At 47.4% G+C, this 18,444-nt stretch overlaps 1 protein-coding gene across 3 annotated transcripts in view; it reads right to left on the reverse strand.

Moving 5' to 3' along the window:
* Positions 1-13,704: 13,704 nt before the first annotated feature.
* Positions 13,705-18,444, reverse strand: part of LOC140386877 (HEAT repeat-containing protein 6-like) — a 76,238-nt gene continuing 71,498 nt past the window's right edge. For all 3 annotated transcript variants that reach the window (XM_072469695.1, XM_072469694.1, XM_072469696.1), the window contains one exon: positions 13,705-16,368. In XM_072469695.1, coding sequence (XP_072325796.1) covers positions 15,812-16,368 — 557 coding nt within the window. In that variant the 3' untranslated portion in view covers positions 13,705-15,811. The remainder of the gene's footprint in view (positions 16,369-18,444) is intronic.

An 18,444-nucleotide genomic window follows, 5' to 3' on the forward strand; every position in this document is an offset into this window, starting at 1 on the left:
ATTTCCGGGAAGTACTCAGTTGGCCTCGAGTCCTCCACTCCCTTCGGCAGCCACACCATCCTGAGATTTGATCGCCTCTGCTTGTTCTCCAAGTGTTCACTTTTGCCTTCAGGCCCTTGTTGCTCTCTGCCACGAGCAGTATCTCTGCTTCCAGCGAGACGAGCTGCCACGGAGGCTGTGACAAGGCCTCCTCCATGCCCATCAATGTCCGGCTTTGCTCCTTCACAGCTTTCAAAGTCACACCCCAGCTGCTCTCGGATCCGGCCCAATGCCTCCTCAACGGTGCCGTTGAAAGACTCCTTCAACTCTTTTACTTGCCGATCAAACTGCCTGTCCATCTGCTTCCCGAACCTCTCTAGCACGTGCGCCATCACCACAGCGAGCATATCTAATGCAATGGGCGCGGCCACCTCCTCCATCTTCTCTCCCTCAGATTCCCTTGTCGGGTTAACCAGCCCGAGGTTTCTTTCCAGTGGGGTTTTCACTGAGACTTTCAACGTATCTCCGGTGACTAACCGTTACCCAGTTTGGCCAGCTGGGTTTAAACACATACCCACCCCCCGCCGAAAAATAGGCAAAAGGGATCAAAAAACAAGGACCCCGGCAGAAGCTACCTTTCATGTGGCTTACTCTTATATGATGTCACCCGAAGTCCAGAGGCATCACTCCTGGGCTGAAGAATCCATTCCTCACAGTTCTACAAATTCAAATAAATTGTTTGCTGTTCTCATCCGGTATTCTCACAAATGTTGTTGTCAGGTCCGGTACCCGAACAAGATGTCTTGTTGATAGGTCAGGAAGGAAGTTCATTCCCAAACCCAGGGGTGTCATTGTCTGTGATGGGTTTTGAACACTTGCTGTCTCCACTCAATGGGGTTGGAATGCGAAATGTACAGTGACATAAGCTTGTGTCCGACGTCTTGCTGTGAATTAAATTTCAATAAAGTCTGTCATTTCAAGTCCAAGGATTAAAAATTAATATTTGATATAAGTAAGCAAGCAGGGGGGTTGCGCAATGAAGCCAGGCCTGTCAGCCCCGGATGCAGCCACTGGGACTGGCGAGTACTGAGGCAGGCTGAATAAGAGGCCTGCCTCACTTCTCTGGCAATTTATACCAATTGTTTTGTTCAATTTTAGGCCTTCTGGGCCTCACCCTTCACATCCCTGCAACCCACCGCCCAAGCCCCCGGGCCCATATAGCCAACTCATGCCAACCCACGCTTTCCACCCACCCCTTGGGCCACTTATTGCCCCTAACCAACTTAGTGCCCACTCGTGTCAATCCATGCATCACACTTACCACCCTTTGCAGTACACTCACCATGCCAACTCTCCCAGTATCCCCAATGGGAAGACCTCAGGAGTCATGCTGAGATTTTTCCCCACCCCAAGTATCTATTTCAGACTTCGCTATAGAAAAAAACACTAATTCATGGAAGCCCATTCAATGCATTTAAATCCCTTTAAATATGTAATCCCTTATTAAACCACACATCTGTATTCATGATCTCACATTATAGACAATTAATCCTTTAAAAACCTTTTGGAGCGGTCAATCATACAGTAACTTCTAGCCCTCCACTGTGAAAGATTATCATAGAATTTACAGTGCAGAAGGAGGCCATTCGGCCCATCGAGTCTGCGCCGGCTCTTGGAAAGAGCACCCTACCCAAAGTCAACACCTCCACCCTATCCCCATAACCCAGTAACCGTACCCAACACGAAGGGCAATTTATCATGGCCAATCCACCTAACCTGCACATCTTTGGACTGTGGGAGGAAACCGGAGCACCCGGAGGAAAGCCACGCAGGAGGATGTGCAGACTCCGCACAGACAGTGACGCAAGCCGGAATCGAACCTGGGACCCTGGAGCTGTGAAGCAATTGTGCTATCCACAATGCTACCGTGCTGTGCTGGAAAGCAGTCAAGCAGTAATAATACTATAATGGAAGCACTTGGGTTTATATCAACAAAGAGCTTTTGAAATTGCAAGCACAGATTTTTTTTTCAACTCAGACACAGGCAGCCTGTTTTTTGTCAATTTTTAAGGAACAAGCTATTTAAATAACTTGACAATTTTACGGTTCTACAGAGCTCATCTGCCCTATGAGCATTTACACCACCTGTAAAAATTCGTAACATTCACTGTGTGAGTCACGACTCATGCCTATTCCCCCCTCCATCTCCCCCTTCACTGCCAGCGAAAATGTGATCCATCAGAAATGGGGCAGGAATTCCAAATGCAGGTCCAAACTGCCATTTTTTAAGGTCCCCAGAGTCTCTACAAACTAGCTAAAATCAAGCCTAAATGAGGGCCTTATCTGCCTGTTCAAGTGGATATTAAAAATCTAAAGATGATTTAAAGAAGAATTGGAACAGTTCCTGGTCTCTGAGCCAGTACCGACAAAATTGTAGCTCAATTTGCCATTCAAGTCAGTGATGGTTGTGGGATCTTACTGTGTGGTCATCGTCGCAGCAACTGTGACTATAAACCCAAGTGATCCATGTAAAGTGCTTTGGGATGGCCCAAGAAGGATCGGGTGATAATTAAATGCAAGTTTTTTTTGCCTTAATCTGAGATCTGAGCTAGTGTGTTGCCATTTTATACTTCACTTTGTTAATAAATGTGCTGGCGGTATTCGATGTCTTTGATGCCGTGCATGCTACATGGTGGGGCACTGCGCACCCCCACTGCTGCAGGACAATGCACAGCCTTAACAACATCATATCATTTCAGTTTCCCATTAACCTTATTGAGAAACATTGTGCAACCACAAATAAAAGCTCACACAAGGACAATTTCAAAGCTGGTAAAATAAGCAAAAATGAGCGCAATTTATTGCCTTCACTCTACTTTGTCTCACTGATTAGATAAGATACGTTCCTAAGGTCAATTAAAGGCATTTCTACTAGGACCCTCATTGCCAATCAACTAATCTCGTTTCAATTGATTTCTTCCCTAGCTTTTTAAAAAAATAAGTGTCCTGGCTTTTCTTCCCCGTCTTCTCGTGGCATTGACTCCTCACTACCAGCTCCCCACCCCAAGTGACGTTCTTCATATGCGAGGCCGGGTGCTCCCTGTGGAGCTTGAATTCACGCTAACCTGCTCACAAGCAATGTCCAGTGAGAGTCACTAGGTTGTTTTTAATTTAGAGTGCCCAATTCATTTTTTTCCAATTAAAGGGCAATTTAGAACACAGAACATAGAAAATACAGCACAGAACAGGCCCTTCGGCCCACGATGTTGTGCCGAACCTTTGTCCTAGATTGATCATAGATTATCATTGAATTTACAATGCAGAAGGAGGCCATTCGGCCCCCCGAGTCTGCACAGGCTCTTGGAAAGAGCACCCTACCCAAACTCAACACCTCCACCCAACACCAAGGGCAATTTTCGACACTAAGGGCAATTTATCATGGCCAATCCACCTGCACATCTTTGGACTGTGGGAGGAAACCGGAGCACCCGGAGGAAACCCACGCAGACACGGGGAGGACGTGCAGACTCCGCACAGACAGTGACCCAAGCCGGAATCGAACCTGGGACCCTGGAGCCGTGAAGCAATTGTGCTATCCACAATGCTACCGTGCTGCCCTTAAGAACAAATAAATCTACACTATATAATTTTACCGTAATCCATGTACCTATCCAATAGCTGCTTCCACAGGCAGTGGTTGAGTCGGAAACATTAGGGACCTTCATTTAGCGTGGCCAATCCACCTACCCTGCACATAGAACACAGAAAATACAGAGGGCAGCACGGTGGCGCAGTGGGTTAGCCCTGCTGCCTCACGGCACCGAGGTCCTAGGTTCGATCCTGCCTCTGGGTCACTGTCCGTGTGGAGTTTGCACATTCTCCCCGTGTTTGCCTGGGTTTCGCCCCCACAACCCAAAGATGTGCAGGGTAGGTGGATTGGCCACGCTAAATTGCCCCTTAATTGGTAAAAATGAATTGGGTAGTCTAATTTTTTTTTTAAAAAGAAAAAAAACCATAGTACAGTGCAGGAGGAGGCCATTCGGCCCATCAAGTCTGCACCTACCCACTTAAGCCCTCGCTTCCACCCTATCCCCGTAACCCAATAACCCCTCCTAACCCTTTTGGTCACGAAGGGCAATTTATCATGGCTAATCCACCTAACCTGTACATCTATGGACTGTGGGAGGAAACCGGAGCACCCGGAGGAAACCCACGCAAACACCGGGGAGCAAGTGCAGACTCCGCAGACAGTGACCCAGCAGGGAATCGAACCTGGGACCCTGGTGCTGTGAAGCCACAGTGCTATCCACTTGTGCTACCATGCTGCTCTAATCTTTGGGTTGTGGGGGTGAAACCCACGCAAACACGGGGAGAATGTGCAGACTCCACATGGTCAGTGACTGAGGGCCGGGATCGAACCAGGGACCTGGCCGCCGCGAGGCAGCACTGCTAACCACTGCGACATCGTGCTGCCCAAGAGTCACTAGTTAACAAGATTACCTAGATAAGCAAATCAAGAGAGATGAAAAGGTAGCTAAACCTTGATGTTTTATTTTGTGTGTTGACGAGGTGATCAAGGTTCATATTGGAGAATGGGCCACCCTCCATTTTGAGCACCAGGTTCCAATATCAAGCAGTCCCGCGCACACTCAAATGCAGAGTTAGGATCATAGAATCTACAGTGCAGAAGGAGGCCATTCGGCCCATCGAGTCTGCACCGGCTCTTGGAAAGAGCACCCTACCCAAGCCCACACCTCCATCCCATCCCCATAACCCAGTAACCTCACCCAACCCAACACTAAGGGCAATTTATCATGGCCAATCCACCTAACCTGCACATCTTTGGACCGTGGGAGGAAACCAGAGCACCCGGAGGGAACCCACGCAGACACGGGGAGAACGTGCAAACTCCACACAGTGACCCAAGCCGGGAATCGAACCTGGGACCCTGGAGCTGTGAAGCAACAGTTCTACCCACTGTGCTACCGTGCTGCCCCAAGTTATGCTCCATTTCACTGTCTCCAGAGTAAACAGGGAGAAACTCTTCCCCTTCGTAAATGGATCTAGAACGAGAGGGCACAGATTCAAAGTGATTTGAAAAAGAAGTAAATGTGATGTGAGAAAAAGCATTTTATGGGTTGGGCCTGGTGCTCACTGCCTGGAAATGTGGTGGAAGCAGGTTCAATCGAGGCATTCAAGAGGGCGTTAGGTGATTACTTGAATAGGAACAATGTGCGGGGTTATGGGGAAGAGGCAGCAGAGTGGCACTAAGTCAGGATGCTCATTTGGTGAGCCGGTGCAGACACAATGGGCCGAACAGCCTCCTTCTCATAGAATCATAGAATTTACAGTGCAGAAGGAGACCATTCAGCCCATCGAGTGTGCACCGGCCCTTGGAAAGAGCACCCTACTTAAGTCCCACGCCTCCACCCTTTATCCCGGTAACCCAGTAACCCCACCTAACCATTTTGGACACTAAGGGGAATTTCGAATGGCCAATCCACCTCACCTGCACATCTTTGGACTGTGGGAGGAAACCGGAGCACCCGGAGGAAACCCATGCAGAGGGAGAATGTGCAGACTCCACACAGACAGTGACCCAAGCCGGGAATCGAACCTGGGATCCTGGAGCTGTGAAGCAACTGTGCTAACCACTATGCTACCGTGCTGCCCCTAACACTTGCAGCATAACACTTCTGTGATTCAAACTTAGAAGAACAGTCCCCAACTGTCATATTATTTCTTAATCCCGAAAATCCAGGAGGCTGGGGAGACCCTTAGAACCAACACACCGAGGAAAATGTTCCATTAATCTGCCTCAAATTCATGCCTGGGTTCTTTTTTTTTTTAATTTAGAATACCCAATTCATTTTTTCAATCCAGGGACAATTTAGCTCATCTACCTTGCACATCTTTGGGTTGTGGGGGCGAAACCCACGCAAACACGGGGAGAATGTGCAAACTCCACACGGACAGTGACCCAGAGCCGGGATCGAACCTGGGACCTCAGCGCCGTGAGACTGCAGTGCTAATCCACTGCGCCACCGTGCTACCCTTATGCCTGGGTTCTACAGGTAACCAAAGCCCAGGGCGGAATTTTGCCCATAGGCTTCACGACCCGAGACTCAGGTTGAAAATGGGTTAGAAGCCTACACAGTTTGGAAAGTATTTTCTCCAAATTGACCAGCTAATAGCCAGAGGGCTGGATGAAGCTGGGGAATTGGCATGCCCACCGGTGGCATGAAATGCCACAACCAACAATCTCTGTTACTGCCCCAGTAGAAAATCTAATGCCCCCCACTCCCATTTCTAATGCACTCCACAAACACGTGCTTTACAATGTTAAAGAAAGCTTCAGAAAGCAGAGCGGAGAAATCTCATTGAAAGGGCCGAGAACAATGGCTAAAACCCGCACCAATAATTCTAAGATATGAGCAATTTGATCTGATGCCAGTTCTTATATTTTGCCTTCAGCCCTTTGGAGGTCTGAAGAGGGACAGAATTAAAAAGAGAAAGAACAAGCGTCAGCCAAACTAGGCTGCAGCGGTCAAGGCATGACCCTCACACCCGAGTCAGAAGTCCGCAGGACTGAGCAACAGATTTGTCACTTGTAACTACACGAGTCCAACAGCGCTAAAGGAGTTTGCTGCCAGTGAGTAGGTACATAACAAAGCATCGTACTGCATCGGCAGATAGTGTCCAGTTAAATGCAGAGTCAGACTTCCTCAACACAGCCGCAACAATATTCATCAGCCCCAGACTCAAAACAACTTTTTTCTTTAGAATAGAGTGGACTTTAACCAATTAGGAAATCACATTTGGAGGGCGGCACGGTGGCGCACTGCTGCCTCACGACGCTGAGGATCCGGGTTCGATCCCGGCCTCGTGTCACTGCCCGTGTGGAGTTTGCACGTTCTCCCCGTGTTTGCGTGGGTCTCAACCCCACAACACAAAGATGTGCAGGGTAGGGGGATTGGCCACGTTAAATTGCCCTTTAATTGGAAAAAGAAATCAGGTACTCTATATTTATTTAAAACATGGAAATCACATTTAAAATGGCCACATTTGCCAAGGAGTAAATTCTGAATCAAGTAACTCGACTTAACGCCACGTTTAGAAGTGTATTTCTACCAGCACAACATTCTTCAGAGATAGGTTTACTGCACTGAACACTTGAACCTCAAAAGCAGATTGTGGTGCAAGCGGCAATAACCAAAACCGCAACATTATTGGTCTCTTTTGGTTCATACCAAGGACTAAAATATCCCTGAGCACAAGGACAAACAAAATATTTTGCCTTCCTTTCATCGAAACATTGAGCAATCGAAAGGTATTAGCTTTTGGGCAAGTTTTAGCTCCTCTCCTCTCGCTCTTTCTCAAGGGGCTCAGCGCAATGACATCACCATGTGTGGTGTCAAGCCATCCAGTTTTGAGCATGCAGCCAGGTGGAAGCTGCAGTGCTACAGGATCTCTCAAGTATGGAGGGAAGGCAATCAAAGAGGGATTCCTATTCCTGATGACTAGCCAGTCACTGGTGCTGAAAATTACACTTGTGAGCATCAGCGAAGGGCAGATTAGGCTCTCGTGCGATGCCTTATACTGTTTGGTAGTCTGTCACCATTTTGAGTTTCTGGTCACCTTACTGAGGACATGCCAAAGCAAGGCTCGATGGTTTCAAGAGAGGAGTAAAAACTGCAATTCAGCATCAAATATTGCTCCAATGAAGTTCTTAGAGAAGTAACAGAACTGTGGATTAGATTCAATTTATCGATCATTAAACTGAAAACAACAAATTTTTGGCTGGTGACAGATCTGTTGGTGTATCCACCATGGGGTATCACAATCAAATTTCATCTTCTGTCTGTCCAACGCATCCTGTAAACACAATGCACAAGTCTAGGAACCAGGGATTCATATGTTATTTCTTCATCCCTTGCCCAGGCTAACTGAAGATGATTATCATAGAATCTACAGTGCAGAAGAAGGCCATTCGGTTCATCAAGTCTGCACCGGCCCTTCGAAAGAACATCCTACTTAAGCTAGGCCGCCACCATATCCCTGTAACCCAATAACCCCACCTAACCTTTTGGACACGAAGGGGCAATTTATCATGGCCAATCCACCCAACCTGCTCATCTTTGGACTGTGGGAGGAAACCGGAGTACCCGGAGAAAACCCATGCAGACACGGGGAGAAAGTGCAAACTCCATACAGTCACCCGAGGCCGGAATTGAACCCAGGTCCCTGGAGCTGTGAGTCAGCAGTGCTAACCACTGTGCCACCCATCACTCCACCAGTTGAGAGGAATGAATTAATGGTCAGTGGGGTGAAATGGGGAGAATACTTGTGGAATGGTTCTGTACTGGCAGCGGTAGAAATATACTGCAGTGTGCACAATGCAAGCCTTCAGGAGACGGAAGAGCATTCAAAAAGTAAACCATTTAATGGTTTACCTCTGCAAAGAAGAAATGGCACTTTTTAAGACTTCGAATAGTTCAGTTTCTCCTCTATATGTAAACCCAAGTAAGAGATTGGAACTCACTTCTGCAAAGGAGTTGCTGCTGAACCAATTATTAATGTTAAATCTGAGACTGATAGATTTTTATTAACCGAAGGCATGAAGGAATATGGGACAAAGGCAGATATGTGGAGCTAGGTTACACACCAGCCACAATCTGATTGAATTCTGAAATTGGCTCAACGGCTAACAGCCTCCTTCTGTTCCCATGCCTGAGATCTAGGACTAGGACGAAAATATCACTGTGATAGAGGTGGTCTAATGGTCCACCCAGTGGCGTTAAAAGGAAAAGCAACTTTAACTCCTTAACTCTCGCCACACTGTCAGATCATAAACAGACTCTATACGTATTACAGGGAGGCACTGTGGCAGGGATCAGCAACGCTGCCTCACAGCGCCAGGGACCTGGGTTTGAGTCCGACCTTGGGTGACCGTCTGAGTGGAGTTTGGGCATTCTCCCTGTGTGGGTTTCCTCCAGGTGCTCCGGTTTTCACCCACAGTCCAAACATGAGCAGGTTAGGTGGATTGCCCCAAGTGTCCAAAGATTAGGTGGAGTTACGGTGATAGTACGGGGGATTGGACCTCGGTAGAATGCTTTTTTGGAGGGTCAGTGCAGACTCGATGGGCCGGATGGCCTCCTTCTGCACAGTAGGGATTCTATGATTTTTCCAGTGCGTCCTTGGTCACTGGATCAAAACAAGGAAGGAAGCAGCTGCAGTATTTTTCCAAGTGGTGAATAAATAAAAGGGGGACTCGGAGATCAGAAATTTCTAGCTGGAGCAGTGAGCGTGCAACTTTCGTTTTCTCCTCATCAGCAATGGATGGTAAATCATGAGCTGTTCCCTCCTGGGAAACTCAGCTCAGTCCCATTTCCTGTCTCCAGCCTGCGCGGAATGAATCTCAGCAAGGACAACAATCAGGCACTATAATATGTCACAGTCTTCCTGGGATAGGGAGGGCAGAAGAAAAACTGATTCCCTTCTCCTGGTCACAGGACACGAGTGGAACTTGATCATTTTTATTCACTCATTCTGGGGATGTGAGCGTCACTGGCATTTGTTGTCCATCTCCAATTGCCCTGGACCCAGCGACAATGATCCACCTAAAACTAAATGGCTCGTGAGGCCATTTAAGTGTCAACCACTGTTGTGGGTCTGGAGTCACATGTTGGTCAGACTGGGTGAAGGCAGCCGATTTTCCTCCCCGAGGGCCTTTTTCATTCATGGGATGTGGGTGTCGCTGGGCTGGACCAGCATTTATTGCCCATCCCTAATTACCCTTGGATCTGGAGTCATACATGGGCCAGACCAGGTACGGATGGCAGATTTCCCTCCCTAAAAGGACATTAGCTGAACCAGGTGGGTCTTCTACAACAATCGAGAACGCTTTCATGGACATCAGTTTTTTTTTTAAAATTGCGTTCCAATTTACCATCTGCCATGGTGGGATTTAAACCCACGGCCTCAAGAGCATTAACTGGGGCTCTGGATTACTAGTCCAGTGACAATATATGCCACAAGGGGGCATGGCGGCACAGTGGTTAGCACTGCTGCCACACGGTGCCGAGGAGCTGGGTTCGGTCCCGGCCCTGGGTCACTGCCCGTGTGGAGTTTGCACATTCTCCTTGTGTCTGCGTTGGTCTCACCCCCACAACCCAAAGATGCGCAGGGTAGGTGGATTGGCCACGCTAAATTGCCCCTTAATTGGAAAAAAAAATAATTGGGTACTCCAAATTCATTTTTTTTAAAAAGACGTGTGGTGGCCATGGAGTGAGTGGTCGCACATTTGGTGGCTCACGCTCGTGGCGGTTTTTTTCGGACCTTTCCCCTGGTCAACAGGCGGATGGGAGGCGGAATAAAAGTTGCAGGAGAGTGAGTGAAAGAGATTAGCCCTCTGGTGTATGGAGCTGAGGGCCAGAAGCGGTCGAAAAAGAGGGAATCAGTCAGTTGGAGCTGGTGCGGCGCCTGCGACGCACGTGGAGATGGCGGAGGGGTAGGGAGCGGCCCTGCCGGCTCAGTGGTCGATGGACCAGCTGGTGAGCTTCCTTAAAGCAGACCAAGGCAGGCCAGCAGCACGGTTCAATTCCCGTACCAGCCTCCCCGAACAGGCGGCGGAATGTGGCGACTAGGGGCTTTTCACAGTAACTTCATTGAAGCCTACTTGTGACAATAAGCGATTTTCATTTCATTTCATTCATTCAGTGGACCAAGCTCCAATGCCAAAGAATGGGCAACAAATTCTACGGTAAAGATTGCGTGTCAAACACCTGGCTGAAAACCCACTGCCACATCAAACAGTCAAGACTAATCAGTCTACTTTTATGTTGTAACCTTTACCCTACCAGATCCACAATGTCACAGGACACCCAAACACCCCAAGTCATGCAGAAGATGCGAGGCCCCTTTCGAACCCATGACATCTCCATGGTGTGACCATTCATCAAAAACGCCTGAATTAAGACACAAGATCCTGGACCAACTGCAGCAATTCATAGAACTCCTAGCGCAGAAGGAGGCTATTCAGCCCATCAGTCTGCACCAATGCTCTGAAAATGCATCCTATCTAAGCCTCGTAACCCCGCCTAACCTGCACATATTTGAAAACTAAGGGGCAATTTAGCATGTCTAATCCACCTAACCTGCACTTTTTTGGACTGTGGGAGGAAACCAGAGCGCCCGGAGGAAACCCATGCAGACACAGGGAGAAGTGCAAACTCCACCTTGAGCCAATAAACCTCAAGAAAGGTCTGGCCACTATGGAAACCAGTCCTGGTGGTGAGCAGTCGCTGTCGTGGATGCGACTACCCGATAAGAGGGCAACAGCAAATCACTAGAGAAAGCTTGCACAGAGTAACAATAAAAATACCAGCAAAGGAAAGACAAAATTACACTGTCACATCGATAAAGTTCTTTGCATTCATAATGGGTGTGCGAGGGAAGTAGACGGAAGGTAACCATGGTCTCGTGCATTTCCTGGGAATAAGGATGTACAAGTCCTTCGCCCGCTTGTCTCCAGACTATAAATATCTTTGTCACTTGAACTTCATCGAACTGTACAAAGGGTTGCCTGGGAGAAGGTACCTGAAGCAGAAACCAGACGTGCATTAATAACCGGTATGGTACAAACCCAGCGTGGAGAGGACATCTATCAACACCTGAACCCAGAGGGCTGGGTGTGGTGTGTCGTTTCAGTTGACTGTTAGTTGGGATAGCTTTGTATATAGTTTGCAAACACCTATTTAGTTTAATTCTTGGTGGTGGGTGCATGGCCTATTTTCTTTTTAAATGAGATGGCAATCCTTTGGGTAGGTCCTTGGACCAGTAACAATGCAGGCCGGATTCCCAGTTACTAGTACCTTTGGAGCTGGACACCTTATCCCCCGACTTCAACACCATGGCCCCATCGGTTGTGGTTCATCACGGAGTCCCAACGTGAACGAGCCATGTTAATACCCAGATTGGGCGATACATTTTGTGCCTCAATATATTAGCGTTGCAGGACGTCCTGTTGCTGAACCAATGTTTAGCTGTGTGCTGTTAAGCGACAGTTAGTTGGAGTGTTGAGTTTCAAAATGGCAACGCTAGTGTCAAATCAATGTTGCCAGCTGACTGGCATCACAATCTACCCACTCTTCATCTACCTGGCAGTCATTCCTCGTGCACACAAAAACCCTCACCAAAATGGTGCCAGTATGGCTTGCACTGGAATTGTACGCACATGTGAGTCACGGACACCATTTTGGAGTAACATCGCACATGAATGGTGATTGGCATTGGAGCTTGGTCCACTGAATGAATGAAATGAAATGAAAATCGCTTATTGTCACAAGTAGGCTTCAATGAAGTTACTGTGAAAAGCCCCTAAGATGAGTGGTAAAGCAAAAAGTGCAGAGGATACCGGAAGTCTGCAGAAGGATTTGGATAGGTTAGGTGAATGGGCTAGGGTCTGGCAGATGGAATTCAATGTTGCCAAGTGTGAGGCTATCCATTTTGGGAGGAATAACAGCAGAATGGATTATTATTTAAACGGTAAGATGTTAAAACATGCTGCTGTGCAGAGGGACCTGGGTGTGCTGGTGCACGAGTCGCAAAAAGTTGGTGTGCAGGTGCAACAGGTGATTAAGAAGGTTAATCGAGTTTTGTCTTTCATTGCTAGAGGGATGGAGTTCAAGACTAGGGAGGTTATGCTGCAATTGTATAAGGTGTTGGTGAGGCCGCATCTGGAGTAGTGTGTTCAGTTTTGATCTCCTTACCTGAGAAAGGACATATTGACACTGGAGGGAGTGCAGAGGAGATTTACTAGGTTGACCCCAGAGTTGAGGGGATTAGATTATGATGAGAGGTTGAGTAGACTGGGACTGTACTCACTGGAGTTTAGAAGGATGCGGGGGGATCGTATTGAAACATATAAAATTATGAAGGGCATAGATAGGATAAATGCGAGCAGGTTGTTTCCACTGGTCGGGGAAAGCAGAACTAGGAGGCATAGCCTCAAAATAAGGGGAAGTAGATTTAGGACCGAGTTTAGGAGGAACTTCTTCACCCAAAGGGTTGTGAATCTCTGGAATTCCTTGCACAGTGAAGCAGATGAGGCTCCTTCTTTAAACGTTTTTAAGAAAAAGATAGATACCTTTCTAAAGAATAAAGGGATTTGGGGATATGGTGTACGGGCCGGAGAGTGGAGCTGAGTCCACAAAGATCAGTCATGATATCATTAAATGGCGGAGCAGGCTCGAGGGGCCAGATGGCCTACTCCTGTTCCTAGTTCTTATGTTCTTATGAAGCACCCAAAATACTGGACATTATGAAGCTGAATTTAGGGTAGCATGGTGGCGCAGTGGTTAGTGCTGCTGCCTAAGGGCGCCGAGGTCCAAGGTTCGATCCTGGCTCTGGGTCACTGTCCGTGTGGAGTTTGCACATTCTCCCCATGTTTGCGTGGGTTTCGCCCCCACAATCCAAAATATGTTAGGTGGATTGGCCACGCTAAATTGCCCCTTAATTGGAAAAATGAATTGGGTATTCCAAATTCATTTAAAAGAAGCTGAATTTTGCAGTCATAGTGCTCCATCCAATCAGCCAGTAATGCTGGTGATGGACGGCAAGTGCACCCGCTGCTGACCATGAAGAAATAGCTCTAGTTATCTCTGCAGTGCAGCCATCTCCTTTCTCTTCGATGTATTCTCACCAACAAGCAAACAGGACATTAAAAACACTGCTTATCCTTCACTTTTAATTTAAATTTTCAGCAAAACAAATTATGAATGGATTAAGACAGAAACTAAAATATCATAAACTTTAAAAATTATTTTAAAAATGTGTAATTTATCACAGCAGAGACATTTGGCATTCCACAAACATAATAATAGCCTTCAGGGCCAGAGAGGATGTTTAGCAGTCATTGTCAAAAATTCAGTTACACCTCATTCAACAAGGTGCAACTTTCTCAAGTATTTTTTTTGTGAGACTAAAAGCATAAGTAAGGGTGGAAGCTCTCATTAATTAACTGATTGCTTATGGATTGCACTCTGAGGGAACTCTGCAGCACACCCTCTTAAGTATAGAATCACTGATGGAAATGTTTGGATTTCTATATTATTCTGTGCGGACTCCCAAAGTTGCCATCACTTCAGTGGAGTAACGACGGCGAACTCTTGACATTTTCGCCGTTGTTGCCATCCCAAAATAAGGGTTATTGCTTAATATGATGTGACCATAACCTCATATCCATGCAGCTTTTCCCAACCAAACTGATTTTTTTTAAACATTGGGTGAATGAATGGCTGACCTGGAGATTGGGCGGCACGGTGGAGCAGTGGTTAGCACTGCTGTCTACGGCGCCGAGGACCTGGGTTCGATCCCGGCCCCGGGTCACTGTCTGCGTGGAGTTTGCACATTCTCCGTGTCTGTGCGGGTCTCACCCCCACAACCCAAAGATGTGCAGGGTAGGTGGATTGGCCACGCTAAATTGCCCCTTAATTGGAAACCAATAATAATTGGGTACTCTGAATTTATTTTTTAAAAGACGTAGGCTTTTTCCGAAGTAACATTGTCTCAAACTCTGTGTTGTGGCAAACAGCTTTGAGGCAGGAAAGAGGGAAATTTTTACAGCACATGCTAACACTCCCACCTTTGCAACACGAATGTTGGTTGGCGAATGGGAAATTGGGATCGGCAATCGTTCACACGTGCGGAATTAAACAGCAAAACCTTAATGTGGCTGTGGGGTTCCCGTGAGAAAATGCAAATTCCTTCGCAGAATGTAAAATCAAGTCTTTGGGAGGTCAGATGCCTCGCTGAATCGTACTTAAACGCACAGCATTCGTGACTTTAACCGGCTAATATCGGGAAATTGAGCAGAGCTGAAAATGTGCTTCGGAATAACAGCTCTGGAACAAAAGTGGAACTCCAGGGCAAACGGACTCTCTGCGTGTGCCTGGAATTCAAGGGCGATTCGCGCTCAGTTCCTTTTGTGGAATGGTCTTATTCCAACTCTCCGTGGGTCCGATCGATATCACACCAGCCTCTGAGAAAGGCAATGTCTCCTGCTTTCCCTGGCAATAAGATTATGTTGTTGAAGGACAGGGCAGTGGAAGTTGTGTTGCTGCTACAAGGTTTTTCAAAAAAAAGATTGCAAATAGAAATGCTTCACTGACCTACAGCCCGAGAGTAATCAGTACAGTCATTAGATACAGTGAAAATATTCCACTCCACAGCACTGCCACCCACTTGCTCTGAATATACTGCGGTGCATCTGTGGCATTTCAGTTTATTCAATATTCCACCCACACTTTTAACAAAAAATCATTTGTCAAATAGAGGATGTTAGTGTTGACGAATATTGCCCTTTCTATCTCAGGCACCCTGTGTCACCGTCAGGCACTCACTCCCACGTCAGCTTAGACACAAAGTGGCACTCCCCTGTACTCTGGTTATAACTCCAGAAGAACATCTCCTGACTGCACCAGTGTGACACTTTTCATATTCTCACACCAGCCCCTCAATTATATTAGCGGGGAATTTGGGGCAGTTCTCACTTGATCAGGGCGCATGCCCACGGGCGCCAGTTTAGAAGCGGCAAAGACTGTAGGAGCTTTGGTGCCTGTGGGAGATGGGACTTTCAACCTACCAGCCTGCACTGAATGTGATCCCAAAGTCTCAGAGGTGGAAGGGAACTGCCTGAAGCATGGAAACATTCAATTCCCAGGGCAACCCACTATCTTAAAATAATCAGCAATAAGCAAAACAGACAGAGCTGTTGAAATGTACATCAGCATAAGACATGGAGAAATGGGTCTGCTCCTTCAAACACAACTCTTCACTCCCGTGTAACACTCTGTGGTTCTGTGGATTCTGTGCAATGTTTCAAGATACCATCCAGATATTTGATAACCAGCTCTTTCTCCTCTGCAGGCACCTCCTGAAGGCCGTGGACGTGCTGAAAAGCCCTTTGCAACATCCTGACCCTATCCTGGGGGTCTGTCTGAGTTGCCGTTTCATCAGCCTCCACCCCCGATGTCAGAAAGCGCTGGACAAATGTTCGGATCAAGTCGCCTTTCTCAGAGATGGTTTTGCTGACGCAGGAGTGGTCTTCTGCAGTGATGAGATGGAGGAGATGCAACAGTGTCTGGCAGATCTGAGTCCTCAGACTGGCACAGTACTTGAACTCCAGGAAGTCCTCGGTCTCCTCGCTCTTTTCCAAGGCTAGCACCAGCGCGCACCAAATCTCACTGAACTGTTTCCTGTCCCCGTAGCGTTCACGGCTGTTTGGGATCGAAAGCGCTGTGGCCGATTTGATGCGCACTTTGAAGTTCTTGCAGGTTTTCACCACGGAGGTCAAGGCGCTGAATGCCTGTGCTGCCCAGGGAGCTGCGTCTGCAAAGAACCATCACTATGAGACACATGGGAGCTACGGCAACATGACACATCCTTATTTCACTGGGGACCCTTTGGTAAAAGATACCTCTGGGCAATCCAGAGCCTGGGCTCTGAAAACTGCAGGACTTTAAAATTAAAAGTAATAATACGAAGGCACGCTTTCAGCAAAGTCCTAAATTACTGCAACACAGTGATAGCATGTGACTCTTCAGTCACTATTCCCCATAGGTGCTGGCTCAATCATGTATCTGTGGGCAGTTGCTGACACAAATACAGTACTTGAAACGAAGGAAAATATGCGAGTATAGGAGATTCTGAAAACTACAAATCCTCTATTTTAACAGGTTGCTTTTAATTTCCTGTAGACATGGCTGAGTATTCTAATGCCTGATTTAACTGGAGTGCAAGGAAAGCGTAATCCTATGGAGCCACAGTCCCTCAGCTGGAAACCTTATGGGGGTCCACTGACCAGCATTCCTTGCAAGTGGCAATAGGTGCTGTCATTTAGAAATGGCACTTCAGATGGGTGCACCACTAGGTGGCGCAGCTCATGTTTGCCAACTTAAGAGCAGGGAAAGAGAGCACATTTTATTTCTATAGCAAATGCCAAATCTTTCAGAAAGCACAGTGAGGTCTCACAGCGCCAGGGACCCAGTGTTCAATTCCTAGCCCTAGGTGACTGTCTGTGCGGAGTCTGCACGTTCACCCGGTGTCTGCGTGGGTTTCCTCCGGTTGCACCGGTTTCCTCCCACAGTCCAAAGATGTGCAGGTTAGGTGGGGTTATAGGGATAGGACGGGGGAGTGGGCTGCGTAGGGTTCTTTTTCAGAGGGCCTGTGCAGACTCTTTGGCCCGAATAGCCTCCTGCTGCACTGCAGGGATTCTATGAAAGCTACCAAAATTCATCACACACAATGACGGGCAGCACAGTAGCACAGCGGTTAGCACAGTTGCTTCAGAGTTCCAGTGTCCCAGGTTCGATTCCCGGCTTGGGTTACTGTCTGTGCGGGGTCTGCACATTCTCCCCGTGTCTGCGTGGGTTTCCTCCGGGTGCTCCGGTTTCCTCCTATAGTCCAAAGATGTGAAGGGTAGGTGGATTGGCCCTGATAAATTGCCCTTAGTGACCAAAAAAAGTTAGGTGGGGCTACTGGGATATGGGGAGAGAGAGGTTGGAGGTGTTGGGCTTAAATGGGGTGCTCTTTCCAAGGGCCACTGCAGACTCGATGGGCCGAATGGCCTCCTTCTGCACTGTAAATTCTATGAACAAATCTCAATGAAATCAGATCATTTGTCAATTCTGTAGCATTTTTTGCATAGGGCAACAGTCCACAAACAGCAATTAGATTAAAGTCAATATGATTGATGAAAGTGGAACTGGGGACGCCACCAAATTATGGAAAGGTTACAGCACTGGGTACAGCCATGCTGCCTGCGCCGGCAGTACAAATTGGGCAGTACCTCCCTGTTCTTTGAATCATTAGCATCCATCGGAGTCAGCAGAAAAGTGGTGTTTGATAAACATCACATCTGAAGGTTGTCACCTCTGATAGTGCAGCTCACTACTGATCTGAAGTGGTCAGGTTACATCATGCACTCAAATCCTGGAGTGATGCTTGAACCCATGACTTTCTGACTCAACAGTAAGAGAGCTCCAAACTGAGCTAACATTCAGTGCAAGAGGAACATAAATGTGGCATGTAAAACATGAAATCAGTTTGGGTGAGGTGGACAAACCATTATTCCGGGGGGGAGAAGAGAGAGAGAAAGAGGGGGGAGTTAGTAGGCAGGTACAGCGAGTGATTAGGAAGGCAAGTGGAATGTTGGCATTTATTGCAAGGGGAATAGAATATAAAAGGAGGGGGGTTTTACTGCAGCTGTATAGGGCCTTGGCGGGACCATTCTGAAGTACTGTGTATAGCTTTGGCCATCATATTTGAAAAAGTATATAATTGTGTTGGAAGTAGTTCAGCAATGGTTCACTCAATTCATTTCTGGGATGAGAGGCTTATCCTGTGAAGAAAGGTTGGACAAGTTGGGCTCATACACATTGGGGGTTTAGAAGAATGGTAGGTGAT

The sequence above is a fragment of the Scyliorhinus torazame genome, chromosome 12 (genome assembly GCF_047496885.1).
Source record: "Scyliorhinus torazame isolate Kashiwa2021f chromosome 12, sScyTor2.1, whole genome shotgun sequence".
In the NCBI taxonomy this organism is placed as follows: Eukaryota; Metazoa; Chordata; class Chondrichthyes; order Carcharhiniformes; family Scyliorhinidae; genus Scyliorhinus; species Scyliorhinus torazame.